The sequence below is a fragment of the Felis catus genome, chromosome B3 (genome assembly GCF_018350175.1).
Source record: "Felis catus isolate Fca126 chromosome B3, F.catus_Fca126_mat1.0, whole genome shotgun sequence".
NCBI lineage: Eukaryota > Metazoa > Chordata > Mammalia > Carnivora > Felidae > Felis > Felis catus.
Window position 1 is genome coordinate 68,800,446 of NC_058373.1, and position 16,661 is coordinate 68,817,106.

The 16,661-nt window shown below is 41.4% G+C and overlaps 1 protein-coding gene across 1 annotated transcript in view; it reads left to right on the plus strand.

Moving 5' to 3' along the window:
- The window catches only part of RYR3 (ryanodine receptor 3), a 455,720-nt gene that overhangs the window by 72,853 nt on the left and 366,206 nt on the right, over window positions 1-16,661 (plus strand). The window contains exon 2 of the mRNA XM_045059588.1: window positions 12,779-12,894. Coding sequence (XP_044915523.1) covers window positions 12,793-12,894 — 102 coding nt within the window. The 5' untranslated portion in view covers window positions 12,779-12,792. The remainder of the gene's footprint in view (window positions 1-12,778; window positions 12,895-16,661) is intronic.

Below are 16,661 nucleotides of genomic sequence, written 5' to 3' on the forward strand. Positions count from 1 at the left end.
ATGGAGACCCAGAGAGAAGGCTGCAGCCCTGAGCTAGTTCTGTGGACATCTTAGCAGGAACACTCTTCAAAGGGAAGAATTCCAGGGGCATCACTTGCCGTGCCCCCACCCAAGCAGAGGCTAGTGAGTTCAGGTGTCTGATCACGAATCTGAGATTCTGAGATGCCCTTCTGCACAAAGAGCACGTCCTGGTAAATAATTAGTTCTTGAGTCCATTGGCTGTACTTGATTTGGGAAAACAAGAGCCTGATCGCGAGTTTATAATGCATAATTGATTCCTAAGGCTAGATCGGAGGCAGAGAGGGGAGGGACTGGATGCCACCAAGCCCCAAGTCACGTTTGCTGTGGCTGTGCAGGCAGCAAAAACACTCCATCTCCTGCCTTCATCTCAGGCTGCCCTATGTCAAATGTTTCTGCGGATCAGTTTACAGAGCCCGGGGTGCTGAGACAGAACCATGGGGAGCAGGGTGGCATTGTCTACTAGTGGACAGAGCTCTCGTCGTCCCTAGTCTTTGTTTGAATACAGCATTCACTTACGGACTACATGTGTAGTCTTTATTCAGACTGCTGAGGCTGCAGGATCCTTATCTCTGCAGAAGCACTCAGTCCAGGCTCCCTGATTGTCCTGCCAAGCAGAAATTTGGGTCATGCCCAGTTCACATGCACGTGTAGATGGCAGGAAGGAAGAGGATTCCAGAATGCATGCTCTGAACCACAGGAAACAGCAGTACTCAGCATCTCCTACTCCAGTCCTTCTTACTGCCCCAAGATAGAAGGCCTACTTAGTGACTCCAGTCTCCAGTACCTATTCCCATCCCCTCTGATGTTTGCAGTGGTCTCCAAAACAAGCAGAAATAAGATGCCCTGTGGCTCTTATTGGAGACACATGGAGGTGGCTGAAAGTAAAGAGGTGACTTTTCCCCTCCATCCATTCCAGCAGAACCTAATTCTGATTTCGTCTCCACCACTGTGTGACTTTGGATAAATGGCATATGCTTTGAGCCTTCTTGGTTTCTCATCTGTAATATGCATATAAGTTTATTGTCAGTATTGAATGACTTAGTATTTATAAAGTGCCTGACACAGAACTGGTACATATTAGACACGAAGTAAATAGGGCTTCATTTTTTTTTGCCCCAGCAGATAGCAATGGCCATCAGTCATTACCTGTATTTAGTCTTGCACCCTCTCCTCCTCTTGCTTCCTCCCCACCCTCATATACCAGCCCATTTGCCTGGTAGAGGCTTTAATATACAAACTGAATGGAGAGAGTGCCCACTGGCCGCATAGCTCTGTTGGAAGTTGTCAGGATTGTCAGAAAAGAGGAGCCCACGTTAAAAAAAAAAAAGAATAAAAACACTAGAGAAAAATGCACTGCACGTCAGATTTGTTGAGGTGGACAAGCAGGTTATGTTAACTGCAGGATTATTAATGCATCTGCGGCATCTGCAGGGGCCTGCCAGCTTTTGGATGGAAGCGTTGAGAAGATCTAGAAGCCAGAGGTCAAGTGTGGAGAGGAACTGGAGGTGACACAGCAAGCATGATAGGGCCGGGAAAACTGGGAGATTAAAAAACAAAGGCCAAGATTTGGGATCATCAGTATTTATGATTGTACTATTTCACAGTTCATAGAATGCATGTACATGCACGATTGTGTTACTTCCAATAGCAGTCTCTGACTTGGACATTATTAACTTCGTTTTGTAAATAAGGCCCATAAAAGGAAGGATTTACCCAAAGCTGTGCAGCCAGTGAGGAATCTAATTAGTACTCACTGGGGACTTTGGAATTTGTTTTTGGTTCCTCTTCTGTTAAATAGCCACCACAGACTTAGGCTGTCCAGGGCCCTCAATGTCTGGTGGAAGGACAGGAAAGGATGTCTACTCCAGCAACCAACTAGAACTTGAGAGATGGGCAGAAGTTGGGGTCCTAGCTCACATTTATTTGCCTATTTCCCAGTACTAGAACTAGTTTCAAAGAATGGGAAAGATCCAGCCTTTAGGTGGAGTAAATAGGCAGGCTTGTTTGTGGGGTATGGGTCGGGGCAGAAGATAAATGGAACAGTTTGTACCTTTTCATTTGGGTCAGTCTTCATGATCACCCAGCATGTTGACCATTTATTAAAGGACAGAAACAAGACATTTTCCTTTAACTTAAACCTTCCAAAAGTAGGGATGATAGAATGGGTTTGGGTTAGTAATCTGTTGGAATTTTATATTGTTTAGGTTTAAAGGAGCATCTCATTTGTCACAAAAGCAACTAACATCACCCCCCTCCCCCCATTGAATCAGCTCAAGTTCTCTTTCTAAATCATAGCTGTAACTTTGGAGACATCAATGAAATATATGTGAAGATCAAACAATTCTATTGTTACAAGGAAACATAAGCAAGTGAATGCTGATTATTCTTAAAGGGCTTCTTAAATAATAGTATTTGGTTAATATTATAGTTATCTTGTGAATGTTATGTGCAACTATGGTTTCAGGGATTTTATATTTACTAACTCATTTAACCTCAAACAATGCATAAAAAAATTACTGTTCCCATTTCACAAGCAAAAAAAAAAAAAAAATTGAGGCAAGAAGTTAATAAAGCTTGTCAAAGACTACATAGCTAGATGCAGAGACAAGATTCCAACCCAGCCCATCTGATTTCAGAAACTGGTACTCTTCACCACTCTTCTGGAATGGATTTATATGAAAATTGAAATAGTGAAATCAATCAATGCACAAGACAGACTTAAAAAAAAATCTTAATGCTTTAGCCATAATTACATAAAAACCTCCAGCAATGGGTTAGTGCCAATAGAGGTTTTATCTTTCCAAATGTGTAACTTGTAAGATAAAATCTCCATTGTAGCAAAGCCAACAGCACTCTAACTCTATCTTCTTCCCCCCTCTTCGAAGACTCCAGTGAGGTTGGCTGCTCTTGAACCAACATTCTTAGGGGCTGCGACTTGAATTGTGGGTTATAGCTTCAAAAGAGAATATACTGAAGCAACAAGTTGTATTTCTAAGCTCTATATAAACTAAAACCTTTATTAGAACATCCATTTGTCAACTCAGATTGAGGCCTAAGAAGGTTAAGTGTCCCCTTAAAGCAAGATTTACAGAAAAACAAATCTTAACTATGATTTAGATAGCTTTTAGGCATTCTTTATCCATTTATCGCTGATTCTTGCCCAGATGCAGCTGATTCCATAAGATTTTTCCAGCTTTGCTAGTGGTTACCTTTAGCTATTTGGGGACTTTTATATATTGCTCCTCTAGAGCAATCTCCCCATGAAAATTCTGGCATGGCATGTGGTAGAAAGAGACAACATCTGCTTCCATAATTGCCTGGGTGAGAAAGTTCTCCATAGCTATTGCTTGTCCATAAAACAAAAGTCTAAAGTGGGACACAGGACATCTCTGTAGGTTTTATGCAAAAAGGGCCAAGTGGTATAGTATAAAGAGTAGCAATTTACCTTCCCTAAAAATAAATATCTTATGCAGATGTTGACTAAGCCGTCATACCACAAATGCCATTGTACTTGGAAAACGAGCAGGTGCTGTTGTATTGTCTTTGTGTTCTGCAATAGTGAACACACGGGTTTCAGTTCATGACCTTTTTAATCAGAAAAAAAGAAATGTTGTCTCTAAAGGAAGTATTAGCCTCAGAGGAGCAAACATAGGGTGAACCCAGACTACACAACAAATGGTTAACCCTTTGACTCAGTCGGAGAAGAACAGTGAGTCAGACACAGACTTCCCTTTTCACCGGGTCCTTTCTGAAGATCCACACTTAAATGACTGGCTCATTTTGAAATGGGAGTTGCTGGGTTCATGTCAGGCTGAGACTTGGGGGGGGGGATGGTGCGGAGAGGAGAGTGGAATTAACCCTGAAAATTGGCAAATGCTCAAAATCTGAACAGGCCTAGTGAGAATTGGACTGGAGGCCAGAGAACATCCCCCTTGGTCTATTCCCTCAGTTCTTTCTGAGGTTGAAAGTTCAGCTGACAAAGAACTAAGAAGATACTGGAGTACTGGAAAACATGGCTCCCAACATCAAGGAGCTTCCAGTCAAGAGAAGACTTGAAGGCTAAGAAACAGGAGTTACGTGGTTGCTGAGAACTCTCAAATCAAATTATCCAGAGAAGGTTATTGAGGCACTTGCTGGTAAGACTTTGTTTAAGCCAGCCTGTTACTTCTTTACTTGTAAAGTTGGCCTTTTTTTCCCACCTGCTTTCCCATCCATTGTCCTGGCCTAATAAATAAAAACTAGGAAGTGGTGACTATACTTGTATAACACACTGAGTTTAACTTAAAACCCTGGGCCAGCTAAGCTCAGCCATCCACTGATAAGGCATTTCCTGGGTACCCCCTAGATGCAAGGTTTTGCTCTAGGCACACAGATGGCTCGGACATAGTCTCCATCTTCAGGAATCTTAAAACCAGCAGAGGGAGGCAGACAAAACTACAATTGGGGTACAGGCTAGTAAATGTAGTGCCAGAGGCATGCAAGGAGTACTATGGAAGCATAGTGGGATAAGGGAGAGCTTTCCAGAGGAGATGACATGTGTGATGTCTTAGAAAATGAGGAGTGTGATAGAGAAAGGCACTCTAGGCCAACTAAAGGCTCAGACGTCAGTGTAAAACATGGTCCATGAGCAGGTAGCTCCAGGGGGCTGAAGTTTAGTGTTTGGGTGAAGGTTGGTGAGGGAAGGTAGGAACCAAGACTATAGAGAAGAGGGCAGATGGGGGGGGGGGCTTGAACTCCACAGAATCTGAAAGTTCTGGAGAGACCACTGGAGAGCTTTAAGGAACGGAGTGAACTGCTCAGAGCTCTTCTGGGGATGTCACTCTGAAAGCATGGAGGGTTAATGGAGAAGAGTGGCACAGAAGTCCAAGTGTGCTAAGTAAGCTACTATAGTAATCCTAGGGGTATGAACTGAGGCAAGAGCAGTGGAAATAGGAGGGAAGAAAAGAAAATTCTGAGTGGATATAGGAGGGAGAGGAACTGTGGATGGCTTCAAGGCTTCTGCCAGCGGGTGTGTGGGTGAATAATGGCACCTGCCCCCATGCAGGGAATGCAGAAGGAATAAGTCTGAGAAAGGAGAGATAGCAAGATTAGTTTTAGATAGATTGCAGTGTGTCAGGGACATCCAAACAGAGGTGATGACCAGCAGCCGTCATTTTAACATAGGGGACTGGTCTCAGGAAAGACTGAGGAGTCACCAGTGAAAGAGGTATGGGTTGAAACCGATGAGTTGGATACAGTCACTTGGTGAATACTCTGAGCAGAGCAGAGGCCTGAGGACAGAGTCTGAGGACTGCCAACTCACAAGTCTTATGGGGGGCTGAATGACAGGTAAGAAGATTGGACATCAGCTGGGAGTGTGATGCCTTAGAAGCCCAAAGAGAAGATTGTCACCAGAAAAATGAAGAGATTCGTGATATCCATTACCACACAAAGAGGTCAAGAAAGACAAGGTCGGAACATATTCCCTAGATATGACAAATTGGAGGTTGCTGGTGACCTAAAGTGAAAGCAGTTGGCTGCAGGAGCAGAGATAATATCATGCATCATTGATCAAATGGATGAACCCTTGTCACATTGTCACACGGACAGACCCCAAGAATCCTGGGTATTGGTTCTAGAGAAAAGTAATAGGCAAAGCTATTTACCTTGTTAAAGAGCAGCAGAAATACTTTACTGCCTGTTTATTTGCACATAATGCCATGCTAAACAGTAGAAGGAGAATTAAACACAGTTTATGCATTCATGGAGCTCAAGCTCTTTAGTGCACAAGTATCAAGACTCTCACATTGGGTAAATTGACCAAAAATAATCTTTTTTTAAATGGCTATTTCCATAGAGCGTGTTCTTACAGAATTCTAATCACAAGATGCTTTCAACATCCCAGAGAAGATTGTTCTGTATTCTGTTTGTAAAGAAGCTATAATCCAATCTTGATAATTTATGGTGGTGGTTAACCCTTGGTTTTCTTAAGTTCTTTCTCATAGCTCATTTCAATTTCTGCTGCTATATTTTTAGGGCTAGCCTGTCTCATTCCGACTTCAGTGGATAACAGATGGTTGCCATCTTCCATATATCAGCCCTTCTCATATTTGCAGATGAATAATAAATTTCCTTTCTGCTCGGAACTCCCCAGGCTACTTAGCTCTGATAAGGCCTAAAGAATTGATCTTGCAGAATACAAGAGGATTTCCTCATTAGTGGACAGACTGTTGATAAGCAGAGCAGGCAAGCACATGACAGAGGAGGTTTTTAATGAGAAAGAGAAGTGTGGAAAATACTAGTACATCATTTAGTTGGCTTTTATGGTATTTTTTGGTGCTTTACGTGTGAATTTCTGCCCTGATAAGGAGAGGGGTTTGAACTTCTGTCTTGATGTTTGCATGGATGAATTCCCAAGAGGTTTGGATTCAGTCACTCCCAAAGTGCTTTTCCCCCAAACTTTCTGTGATTCCATGTAGACCATTTTTCTTTCCCTTATCTTGGTTCAGAGGTGTATTTTGCACAGGAGAACCTGATAATGGCAAGGCAGGAAGAGTGAGGTCATGAACCCTTGCTTTGGATTTTGCTGGTAGAGATGGATACTGCTTTTGGTTATTGCTAGTGTGATCTGCTCTGTATGGTTTTAGTGAAGGCTGACTCAGAAATCATCAAAGCCACAATTAGGTGCAACTGTAGGATAAAATACAGGCCTTTCTGTATCATCGATCTGCTTTATACAAAAGGAACAAATACTGATGTTTAATTCTAAATTGACTCAGGTTACAACCTAAAGTTGTAAAAGGTAAGGCTCTTAATCCCTGAAGCCATAAATGTTACATAGTACTCAAATTTTGCTTGTGTTCAACACATGGGTGACTACCTACAGATGAGCATGATTTCAAATTTTTAATTGGAATACGTTTACTTGTAAGTCACATGAGTTATTTAACATTGTGGGATACCAACCATACCCATTCCCCACATTTTGGAAAGAAGACTACAGTTGCTTTCCCTGTTTCCAGCTAGAACATCTGTGCCAAGGATAAAGTCAGATTGAAACCTAAGAACTTTGGGGCATTGTTTAGGGGTTCTGACTCCTCCCATTGAGAAGGAAATGTACTATTGTAGAGATGGAAAGACTTTGATTTCCCACCACGATCTGCCTCTCTACAGCTATGAAAAGGTCCCTTGTACATTTTGAGACCTCTTTGTCCTGGCTGTGAAGCACTTCATGGAACATGAAAAGTGTTTCTCATTCAAAATAGCTTTACATGCTGTTCTTTGAAGTTACCAGAAAGTCATTCAGCCTTGTTATGAAAAGGTTTGGGAGTGGGCTGGAGAAAGGAAAGGAAGGACCCACAAGTACTCTAACATAGATAGTGCTGGGTACATAGAGAACACTCAATAACTTACTAGTTGGCTAGTTTTGCGTTTTAAACTCAGATTCCCTAATTTTAGAGAAGTCTGTAAGATACTAGTTTTTCTTGGTGATTGATTTATAGCTGATAGATTGTCTTCTTAGTCCCTGTATTCAAATCCCACAAGGCAATATTATAAAGGCCTAGAGAAAAAAAAATTGTGCTATGTTCTAGAGGAGCACACCTAGTGAGGGACCCACAGATAGTAGCCTTTGGTGATTGGAGGGTCTTGGATCAGCAGTGACTTAGTCTTTGGATCCTTGATTAAAAGAAAACGAGAACCACAACAATTGATCGTTCCCCACTTACTTACCCTCTGTTATATCTAAAACTCCATTCTTTTCTCTTGTGATTCCAGACCTGTATCAGAGTGTGTGTCAGCCTCCTCTGGCCCCCCAGCTATCCCCTCTGCCTGGAGTCTGTGGAGGTGTCCATCTTCACTGTGCATCAGTCACCCAGAGAGACCTTGCATACCTGCACCCAGCACCCTTCCCTAGAGATTCCCATCATTTGGACTAGAGTAGGACTCAGGAATCAGTATATTTTATAAGTGCTTCATATGATTCTTGTGTCATATATGGTTGAGCCCCACTGCTTTACAGCAGAGTTAGATTTGTTTTTTTTCCTGTAGACTCCTCAAAATGAGAGATACCCAGGAAAAAATGGTAACATAAAAATGAGTTGTTTCCTCCTTTCTTTCTCACCAAGCCCAGCAGAACTTTGTGTCTTGGATATCTGGGGCTTCCTTTTGCCCTGAAGTGATCTAACACTTATTTCCCAAAGTCTCTTGGAGGTGAAAACCTGGGTGGTCCTAGTTGGGGATGGGCCCTGAGGGTTGGACAGGATGAGGCTAAGAGACCAAACCTAGGGAAGTTTTATTTCAGAGGCAGCAGGGAAGGGCATTGTAGGGGGCTTCATAGGTAGCAGAGATCTGCAACCCTGTCCATATACTTGTACCCAGGAGATGGTAGGATGATGAACGTCAAGATCTTGGGGACCCCAGTCTCTGTGGCTAAGAAGGGTAAAAAGTAGAAGATACCTGCCATCAAATGGACCACACATGCTTGGATAATGAGCATATTAATAGCCATCTTGATGGGCTTGAAGACCAGCTGCTTTACTCCAAACTTTATGGACTATATAAATCTCCTTAGATTATTATACTGACCCGAGAAGGGGAAAACTTTCCTAGCTGTGACTGAGATTGAAATGATTGTATATAGGGATTCAGAACCATTACTATATTTAGAAAAAAAGCCAATATGGAATTTTTTTCATCTAAGGGATATGGAATAAATTTTAGTCTCTGTAACAATAAGAATCAAGCAATCAGGCTCAAATAGATTGACTGATCCCATCTCCTATGCTTTTAATTTTATTGGGTTTTCATTAGATTTTTTTAAATTTTTTTTAACGTTTATTTATTTTTGAGACAGAGAGACAGAGCATGAACAGGGGAAGGTCAGAGCGAGAGGGAGACACAGAATCTGAAACAGGCTCCAGGCTCTGAGCTGTCAGTGCAGAGCCCAACGCGGGGCTTGAACTCATGTACTGCGAGATCATGACCTGAGCCGAAGTCGGACGCCCAACCGACTGAGCCACCCAGGCACCCCTGGATTTTGGTTTGGCAAAGAACTCTGAGGGATTTTGCTGCAGGAGGGCATTGCATTTTATTGGCCTGTTGATAGAATGAGGGGGTTCTAGGATTTTTATGACAGGGCTTAGGGGCAGCAGTGTGGTAGTGCACGGGGGTGGGGGTAGTTAGTACCTGGTAGACAGAGAGAGTGGTCCTGGGGCTTGAAGTTGTATTTTCACTTGACAGAAGATCAAGAAACAGATGGTATTTTATTTAAGAAAGAGGCAACTACCCTTCAATTAAAGCCTTCCAGCTGTAACACCTACCCCTTTCCAGCCCCAATAAGGTGAGAAATTGAAAAAGCAGCACCGATAAGTAAGCAGGAGTGGTGGCAACTATGAAGGTACTGAAATGCTTTCTTCACAAAGGAGCCTTGATACAGTGGGGGAAAACTTGGGTTTTGGAGACATACAGAACTGGATTTAAATCCTCACTTAACTAGCTTTGATGCATTTTTGTATTCCCAGGACCTGGCAGTGCATGACATATAATAGACCATAACAATGAATACTTAATAAATGAATGAATAATGGATGCCCAAAAGAAATAACTGTCTGACTCTGGGCAGTTTCTTAACCTGTGTGCCTGCGCTTAAGTGTCATCACCTGTAGAATGGGTATACTGAGAGGTAGAGGAGATTTTTGAGGATTGTATGAACTACAAAGTATATAAACCAGTGCCTGGTGGAGCTTCCTTATATTTAAGTTGTCTTCTAACCACACACCTTCCCTAGTGCTATAGTTTCACAGATTTGTGATAGGAAGAGCATTGCTGAATTGAAATACTGAAGTGTGGGAAATTGTTGCACACAGTAGCCAAATTTCACCTCAGATCTGACTCTGAGAAATAAAGGCTGAACCCTGCCACCAGGGGATGTGTCAAGGAGAATTCCTGTTTCGAGAAACAGGCTTTGCTTGGCTTTCACAGGTCCTCTGTCTGTTCGTGAAGTGTGTCTTAGGATCCCAAACAGTGTCTGGTTTTTGTTTTTTTTTTTGTTTTTAATTGAAGTATAATTAACATGCAGTGTTATATTAGTTTCAGGTATACAACATGATTCAACACTTCTATTCATGACTCCATGCTTGCCATCTTATAATATTATTGGCTATATTCTCTATGGTATACCTTTCATCTTCATGACTTAGGTGCTCTGGGGATTCGTACCTCTTATCCCCTTTATTTCACTCATCCTCCCATCCACTTGCCCTCTGACAACCACCAATTTGTTCTCTGTATTTAAGTCTGTTTTTTGCTGGTTTCTTTGTGTTTTGTAGATTGTACATACACGTGAAATCGTATGGTATTTGTCTTCCTCTGACTTATTTCACTTATGACAATACCTTCTAGGTCCACCCATGTTCTTGTAAATGGCAAGATTTCATTATTTTTATGGCTGCATAATATTCCATTGTGTAGATACACCACATATTCTTTATACATCTATTGATGGACATTTGGGCCTCTTCCATATCTTGGCTGTTGTAAATAATGCCGCAATAAATATAGGGGTGCATATATCTTTTTGAATCAGTGCTTTTGTTTTCTTTGGGTAAATACCCAGTAGTGGAATTCCTGGATCATAGGGTATTTCTGTTTTTAAATTTTTGAGGAGCCTCCATATTGTTTTCTAGTGACTCTACCAATTTACATTCCCATCAACAGTGCATGGGGGTTCCTTTTTTCTCCACATCCTCACCAACACTTACCTTTACTTGTTGATTCTAGCCATTCTGAGAGGTATGAGGTAATACCTCATTGTGGTTTCGATTTTCACTTCCCTGCGGATAAGTGATGTTGAGCATCTTTTCATGTGTCTGTTGGCCGTCTGTATGTCTTTGGAAAACTGTCTATTCAGGTTATGTATTCATTTTTAATTGGATTATTTGATTTTTGATGTTGAGTTGTAGAAGTTCTTTATATATTTTGGATATTAACGTTTCAACAGATGTATCATTTGCAAATATGTTCTCCCAGTCGATAGACTGCCTTTTTGTTTTGTTGATGGTTTCCTTTACTGTGCAAAAGCTTTTAATTTTGATGTAGTCCCAATAGGAATTTTTGCTTTTGTTTCCCTTGCCTGAGGAGACCTATCTAGAAAAATGTTGCTAAGACTGATGTCAAACTATTGCCTATGTTTTCTGCTACCAGTTTTAAGTTTCAGATCTCACATTTAGGTCTTTAATCCACTTTAATCCATTTTGAGTTTATTTTTGTATATGACGTCAGAAAATAGTCCAGTTTCATTCTTTTGCATGTAGCTGTCCAGTGTTCCCAGCATTGTTTATAGAAAAGACTGTCTTTTCCCCGTTGTGTATTCTTGCCTTCTTTTGACATAAATTAATTGACCATATAAGTGTAGGTATCTTTCTGACAGTGTCTGGTTTTGATTCCTGACTGTTGGGTACTCTTGCTCTACAGCTTTTTACTCAGATTTGACCCAATGTTTTGATCCACTATTCTAAACTTCATTATTTTAACTTGATGCATTTGTGACATGTTTGCCCCATATGGTAGGTATTAAGGATACAACACAAACAAGATGGAGATGAGAAGGATGTAATTCTTGGCTTCAAAACAGAAAATTTCTGTTAAGGGGATTTAGATCAGAAATCCAAGAGTTACAGTGCAGAGAAGTAACTGATAGTTTCTGATAGAAACATACACTAATCATGGGACAGAAAAAATATCAAGGAGGAAAGAGAAATAGCTCAAACATCCCTGAGTTCTTGTCTCTGTCTCACTTAGATTCTTCTGGTCCTGGATTATATCATGTGTGCAAACCACTGCCACTGAAAACCCATTTGAGTCAATGTATATTACAGGATAGTCATCCACTTAGAATGGGAACTCCAGAAAGGTAGATGTGTGGCCTGTCTTGTTCATCACTGTACCCCAGTCCATGAAACAGAGTCTGACACACTAATAGGCACACAAATATTTCTTGAGTGAATTTATGACTTAATCCTGAATGGAGCTGGGAGAAATTGATGGGTTCATTTTCTCTCTCTCTCTCTGTGTCTCTTGCCCTTCCTTCCTTCTTTCCTTTCTTCCTCCCTCCCTCCCTCTCTTCCTGTCTTTCTGAAAGTAGTCCTGGATAGTTCATAGGGCTTTAGCACCATTAAATTATGAAAACACTTCTTTTGCTTTTAAGTGACCTATTTTCAAAGACTTATCTATCTAAATGTCAGCCCATAAATTTCATTACAATCTACTAACTTTATCAAGCATCCTTTCTGAAAAAGGCACAGTGTTCCCTAGCTATTAGATTTTGTATGGAAATTGCTAGATGCTTTGTCGTTGCTTTTGGATTTTACAACGTCTCCAGTAAATTGGATTGATTATGCACACAAGAGTGTTTGTGTCCTTCACGTTGGCTATTTTAGTGTCATTTACTTTTGCTAAAAATCTTAAAGGGGAAAATTCCAGAAAGTAGCATAAGAAAGCATTATGCTAGTAGAAACAATCTCCCTGTTTAGTTTATTTCCCTAAACCAAAAGCAGACAGTACTGTGGCCCTCATCCCTCATCCTAGATGCTATTAGAAGATCTAACAAGTGGTGGGCTACAAGTGGGCTGTCATGGGTGAGTTGCAAGACCCAGGGAAGATGTTATACCTCAATTCAGAAGCTGAAGATCCAAGAATCAATGATTTAAAAAAAGGAAATTTACTTAAAGAATAGATCTAATAACATAAAAATGTGGCTTATATTGCATGGTTTGTCCAGGTCTCAGAAGTGCCATGGTAGAATCAGAATTGGATGCCCTTTGCATGGTTCTCAGGTTACAGTGCTCAGACTGCATGAGGATGGAGACACAGAGCAAACTCATCAGCGTCTATAATGTAAGCATGGGAAGTTGAAGTGTCCTGGTTAGATCCCCTTTTTAATATTAGGTTCAGATCAGTGTTGGTTCCAGAGACCTATACTTTGCTACAGTAACTGTATTACCAACCCTTGCTACACCTCTTAGGTTAGATGCTGAACACCATGTTTGCTTTAGTATTCTAGCTTGTTCCCATTCATATTTTACCCTAGCTGATGTGCCTAAAGAAGAAAAGAAACCAAAGAGGTAAGGGCATGCACCTGGGTATGGTCACTCACCCAGTGTGTTCTCACTGGGTGGGAGAGAAGTATACAAAATACCAACATTGCACATAAAATTTTATAGAAAACCTCCCTGTGAAATTTCCTTGGTTCCAACTAGATCATTATTTTTCTGTCCTATGAGAATAGGTAAGTGTTAATAATTGGCCATTATTTCTAGACAAACATGTCACAGGTCACTGCATTCTTCCATGTCTAATAGCAGCATGATCTGTCTGAGAGGGAATTAAATCCCTGTGTAAACCCTGGTGCCTGCTTGTCCCACTAATCAATGTAGAGAAAGGCTTCCCCCTTTGCCCTATTCCTGTAAGTTCCAGAGAGACCAACCCATGGGTGACACTGAATAGATTTTACAGTCAAGCTCCAAACTCTGCCTTCTCAGCAATGAGAAAACTTATGAAGAGCAAGCAGAACACGCCTTCCAGTTGCTGGAGCAGAAGGGGCCCTGGAGGCTGCAGGTGACTCTTTGGCTTGTCAGTCCCCAACATAAGCAAACAATTCCAGCTGAGTCTGAGGACTGTTAGATCACTTCCTATAAAGCAACAGAAGGGTGCAATGAAGTCGTAAGTTCTTGTGTCTAATATGAAACAATATGACTAGGCTGTCATTCAGTGACCTACCATGTACTGGGCACTTTTCCAGGCACTGGAGATGCATTGAGGAGAAAAACCGTGTCTAAGAGATACGGTTCATTACATTCTAACGAAGGAGGAGACAACTAAGAAATATATATTCTTAGGTAGGCAGTGCTCGCTGGCCAAGAAGGCAGATGAAGCAAGATGGGAAGCTCAGAGTGGGATTGAGGTTGTAATTATATATTGGGTAATTAGGGAAGGCCCCTCTGATGAGAAGACACTGAACAGATGCCTGAAGGAAGTGAGGGTGGGAGGCCTGCAGACCTCTGGGAGAAGAGCATTCTGGGCAAAGGAAAGAGCAAGCACAAAGCGTGTGAGGGAAGGTCATGCTTCAAGAGTTGGGGCTCTTCCAAAGAGGCTAGTGTGGCTGAAAATGAGCAAGCAAAGGGTGATAGAGAGGTTGTTGGAAGGTGTTAGCCCCTCATAGGCCACAGTAAGAATTCTGCCTTTTTCCTGAATAAGACAGTAAATGGCCAGAGGGTTTTGAGGAGTGGAGTGACATATCTCAGGTTTTAAAAACCTCTATCTGGGGGCAGAGAAGAGGTGTAGAGAAGAGATGGGAAACAGGAGTGGTGACTGCAATAATCATGACAAGAAATGATGGCCTGAGCCTGGTGGTCCAGTTGGATCCATCCTGAAGGTAGAATGGGTAGGATTAGTTGCTGATGTGGATGTGAGGTAAAAGAAGAAAAAAAAGGAATCAATAGGATTCCAAGATTTTTTATATATTTTTTTGAGAAGGGGGAGGGGCAGAAAGAGGGGACAGATGATCTGAAGCAGGCTCTGTGCTGACAGTAGGGAGCCCAATGTGGGGTTTGAACTTACGAACCATGAGATCACGACTTGAGCTGGGACCAAGAGTCGGACACTCAACCTACTGAACCACCTGGGCACTCTGGACTCCGATATTTTTATTTTATTTTTTACATATAGTATGTTAAAAAGGCCTTTATTTTTATACTTCAAATGCTCTAAATTAATAAAAGTAGTAATTATCCTGTTTTATTTTTTTTTAATTTTCAAAATGCTGAGGAGAGCATCTCATGGTAGAAATACCCCTTTGTAGTAGTTAAGAACAGCTGTCATCTAGAAAGTGCAGATATTTTTGTTGACTTTAGCTGCTGATTTATTTTCTTGCCTGAGACCCTAAAGAAGAAGTTGCCGTGTCCTGAGACAGACAAGACTTTGCGAAGGACATTCTCAGGGGAGATGATTAGGAGTTGGATTTTGGAGATACTAGAGCAACTGGAGATATAAGCTAGAGTTCAGAGGAGAAGTCTAAGCTGGTGGTGATAGGAACTTGGGAGTCATTCATGTACTGATGGTTTTAAAAGCCATGTAATCAAATGGGATCACAAAGGAAGAGAGTGCCGGTAAAGAGGGAAACTCCAAGGAACACCCTGTGAGCCCTGCTGGTAGTGGCAGAGAGGGGAGGGCAGGATGCTAGCCCAGGAGACTGAGGAAGATGTGCTAGTGAATAGAGGGGAAAACCAAAAGAGAGTCTACCCTATGAACCAAATGAATAAAGTATTCAAAGAAGGAAGGAATGATAAAATATATCAACTTCCTCTCTTTGGATCCCAAGATTTCCATTTTACTGCATTTTGCAGCAATCAGTGAGTAGTAAGGAATGAGAGATGGGAACCATCCCTAATTTTTGAGAGATTGGAAAAACAATGGGGATTTTCAAAAGTGTAATCATACTACAACAAAAACAGACCACAGCAACAGAAAAACCCTAGAAGGGTTGTCTCTAGGGACATGATATAATGTCAGCTTCTGTGAGTTGGACATTGGACTAGTTAGCCTCCTCCCTCAGTCTATAACCTTTTGATGCATAATTTTTAAAATGGGATTAAAAATACTTGTATGTCTCATGGGGCCATTGTGGAAGCAGGATATCATAGTTCCTTCTATATGCTCCCCATTATTTCCTTGTTGGCATTCTAGACTATACAAGTAAAGAAATGCAGAAGGATTTTTATGTGAATTTTTTATGCATCAGCAATTTTGTTAATGCTGTTGTTTTCAAACTATGTGATTTGTCCACTAAATTCACAAATAATTGTACTTTTCTACTCTGTGCCAGGCACTATGAAGGGCACTGAGGATTCATAGGGAGATGAGACATTCCTGCCTTCAAGGAGGTTAGAATCTAAGGAAGTAAATAGAGTGATTGATGTTTAGGACATACAGTAGACCACCAGTGCCATTAATCCTTGTGAAATAATTTAGGGATGGTCTCATCATTCCAAAAGCCTACTTATTTTCACTGAAGAGATGCTGTAGGGGTAAAGCCTGAGAATGAGCTCTCTCACCCATGTCTGCATATATTTAGTAGGTGGTTTGTTTCCTAACATAGTGTCTGATGTTCAAGATGAGTGGCTAGGACACATCTTCCTCTTTAAAGCAATGAATAAATGGTTATGGATTTTCTCTGCAGTAATATCTGCACTTAAATGTGGACCATGAAATCTGCTGGACTGTACTCCGTCCCATGCGCTCTCTGCTCACGAGCTTCTTGGTATCAGTGATGTGCCCATCTAACTATAGGGCTGTCATCAGCTGCCTAATGATCTACCGTAAATAGAGCTGTCAGCCATTTTGTTTTGTCCCAAAGAGTTCTCTGCAAATGACCCAGGGAGAAGAGGGAGAGCCAAGGTGCCCCCAGCCATCAACACAGAACTCCAAACAAGGTTGTCATGACCCTTGGACCAGGAGCCAAGGGTATAAGAAAGAAGCAGTAGAGATAGAATAGGCAAGCTCCATTCATTTTCCAATTCAAGGTTCTTTAGCTAGAGGAGTATAGAAAGAAACTTATGTTGTCAGAGATGACCTGTGATAACATGAAATTTAAGCAAAGAGAGCCA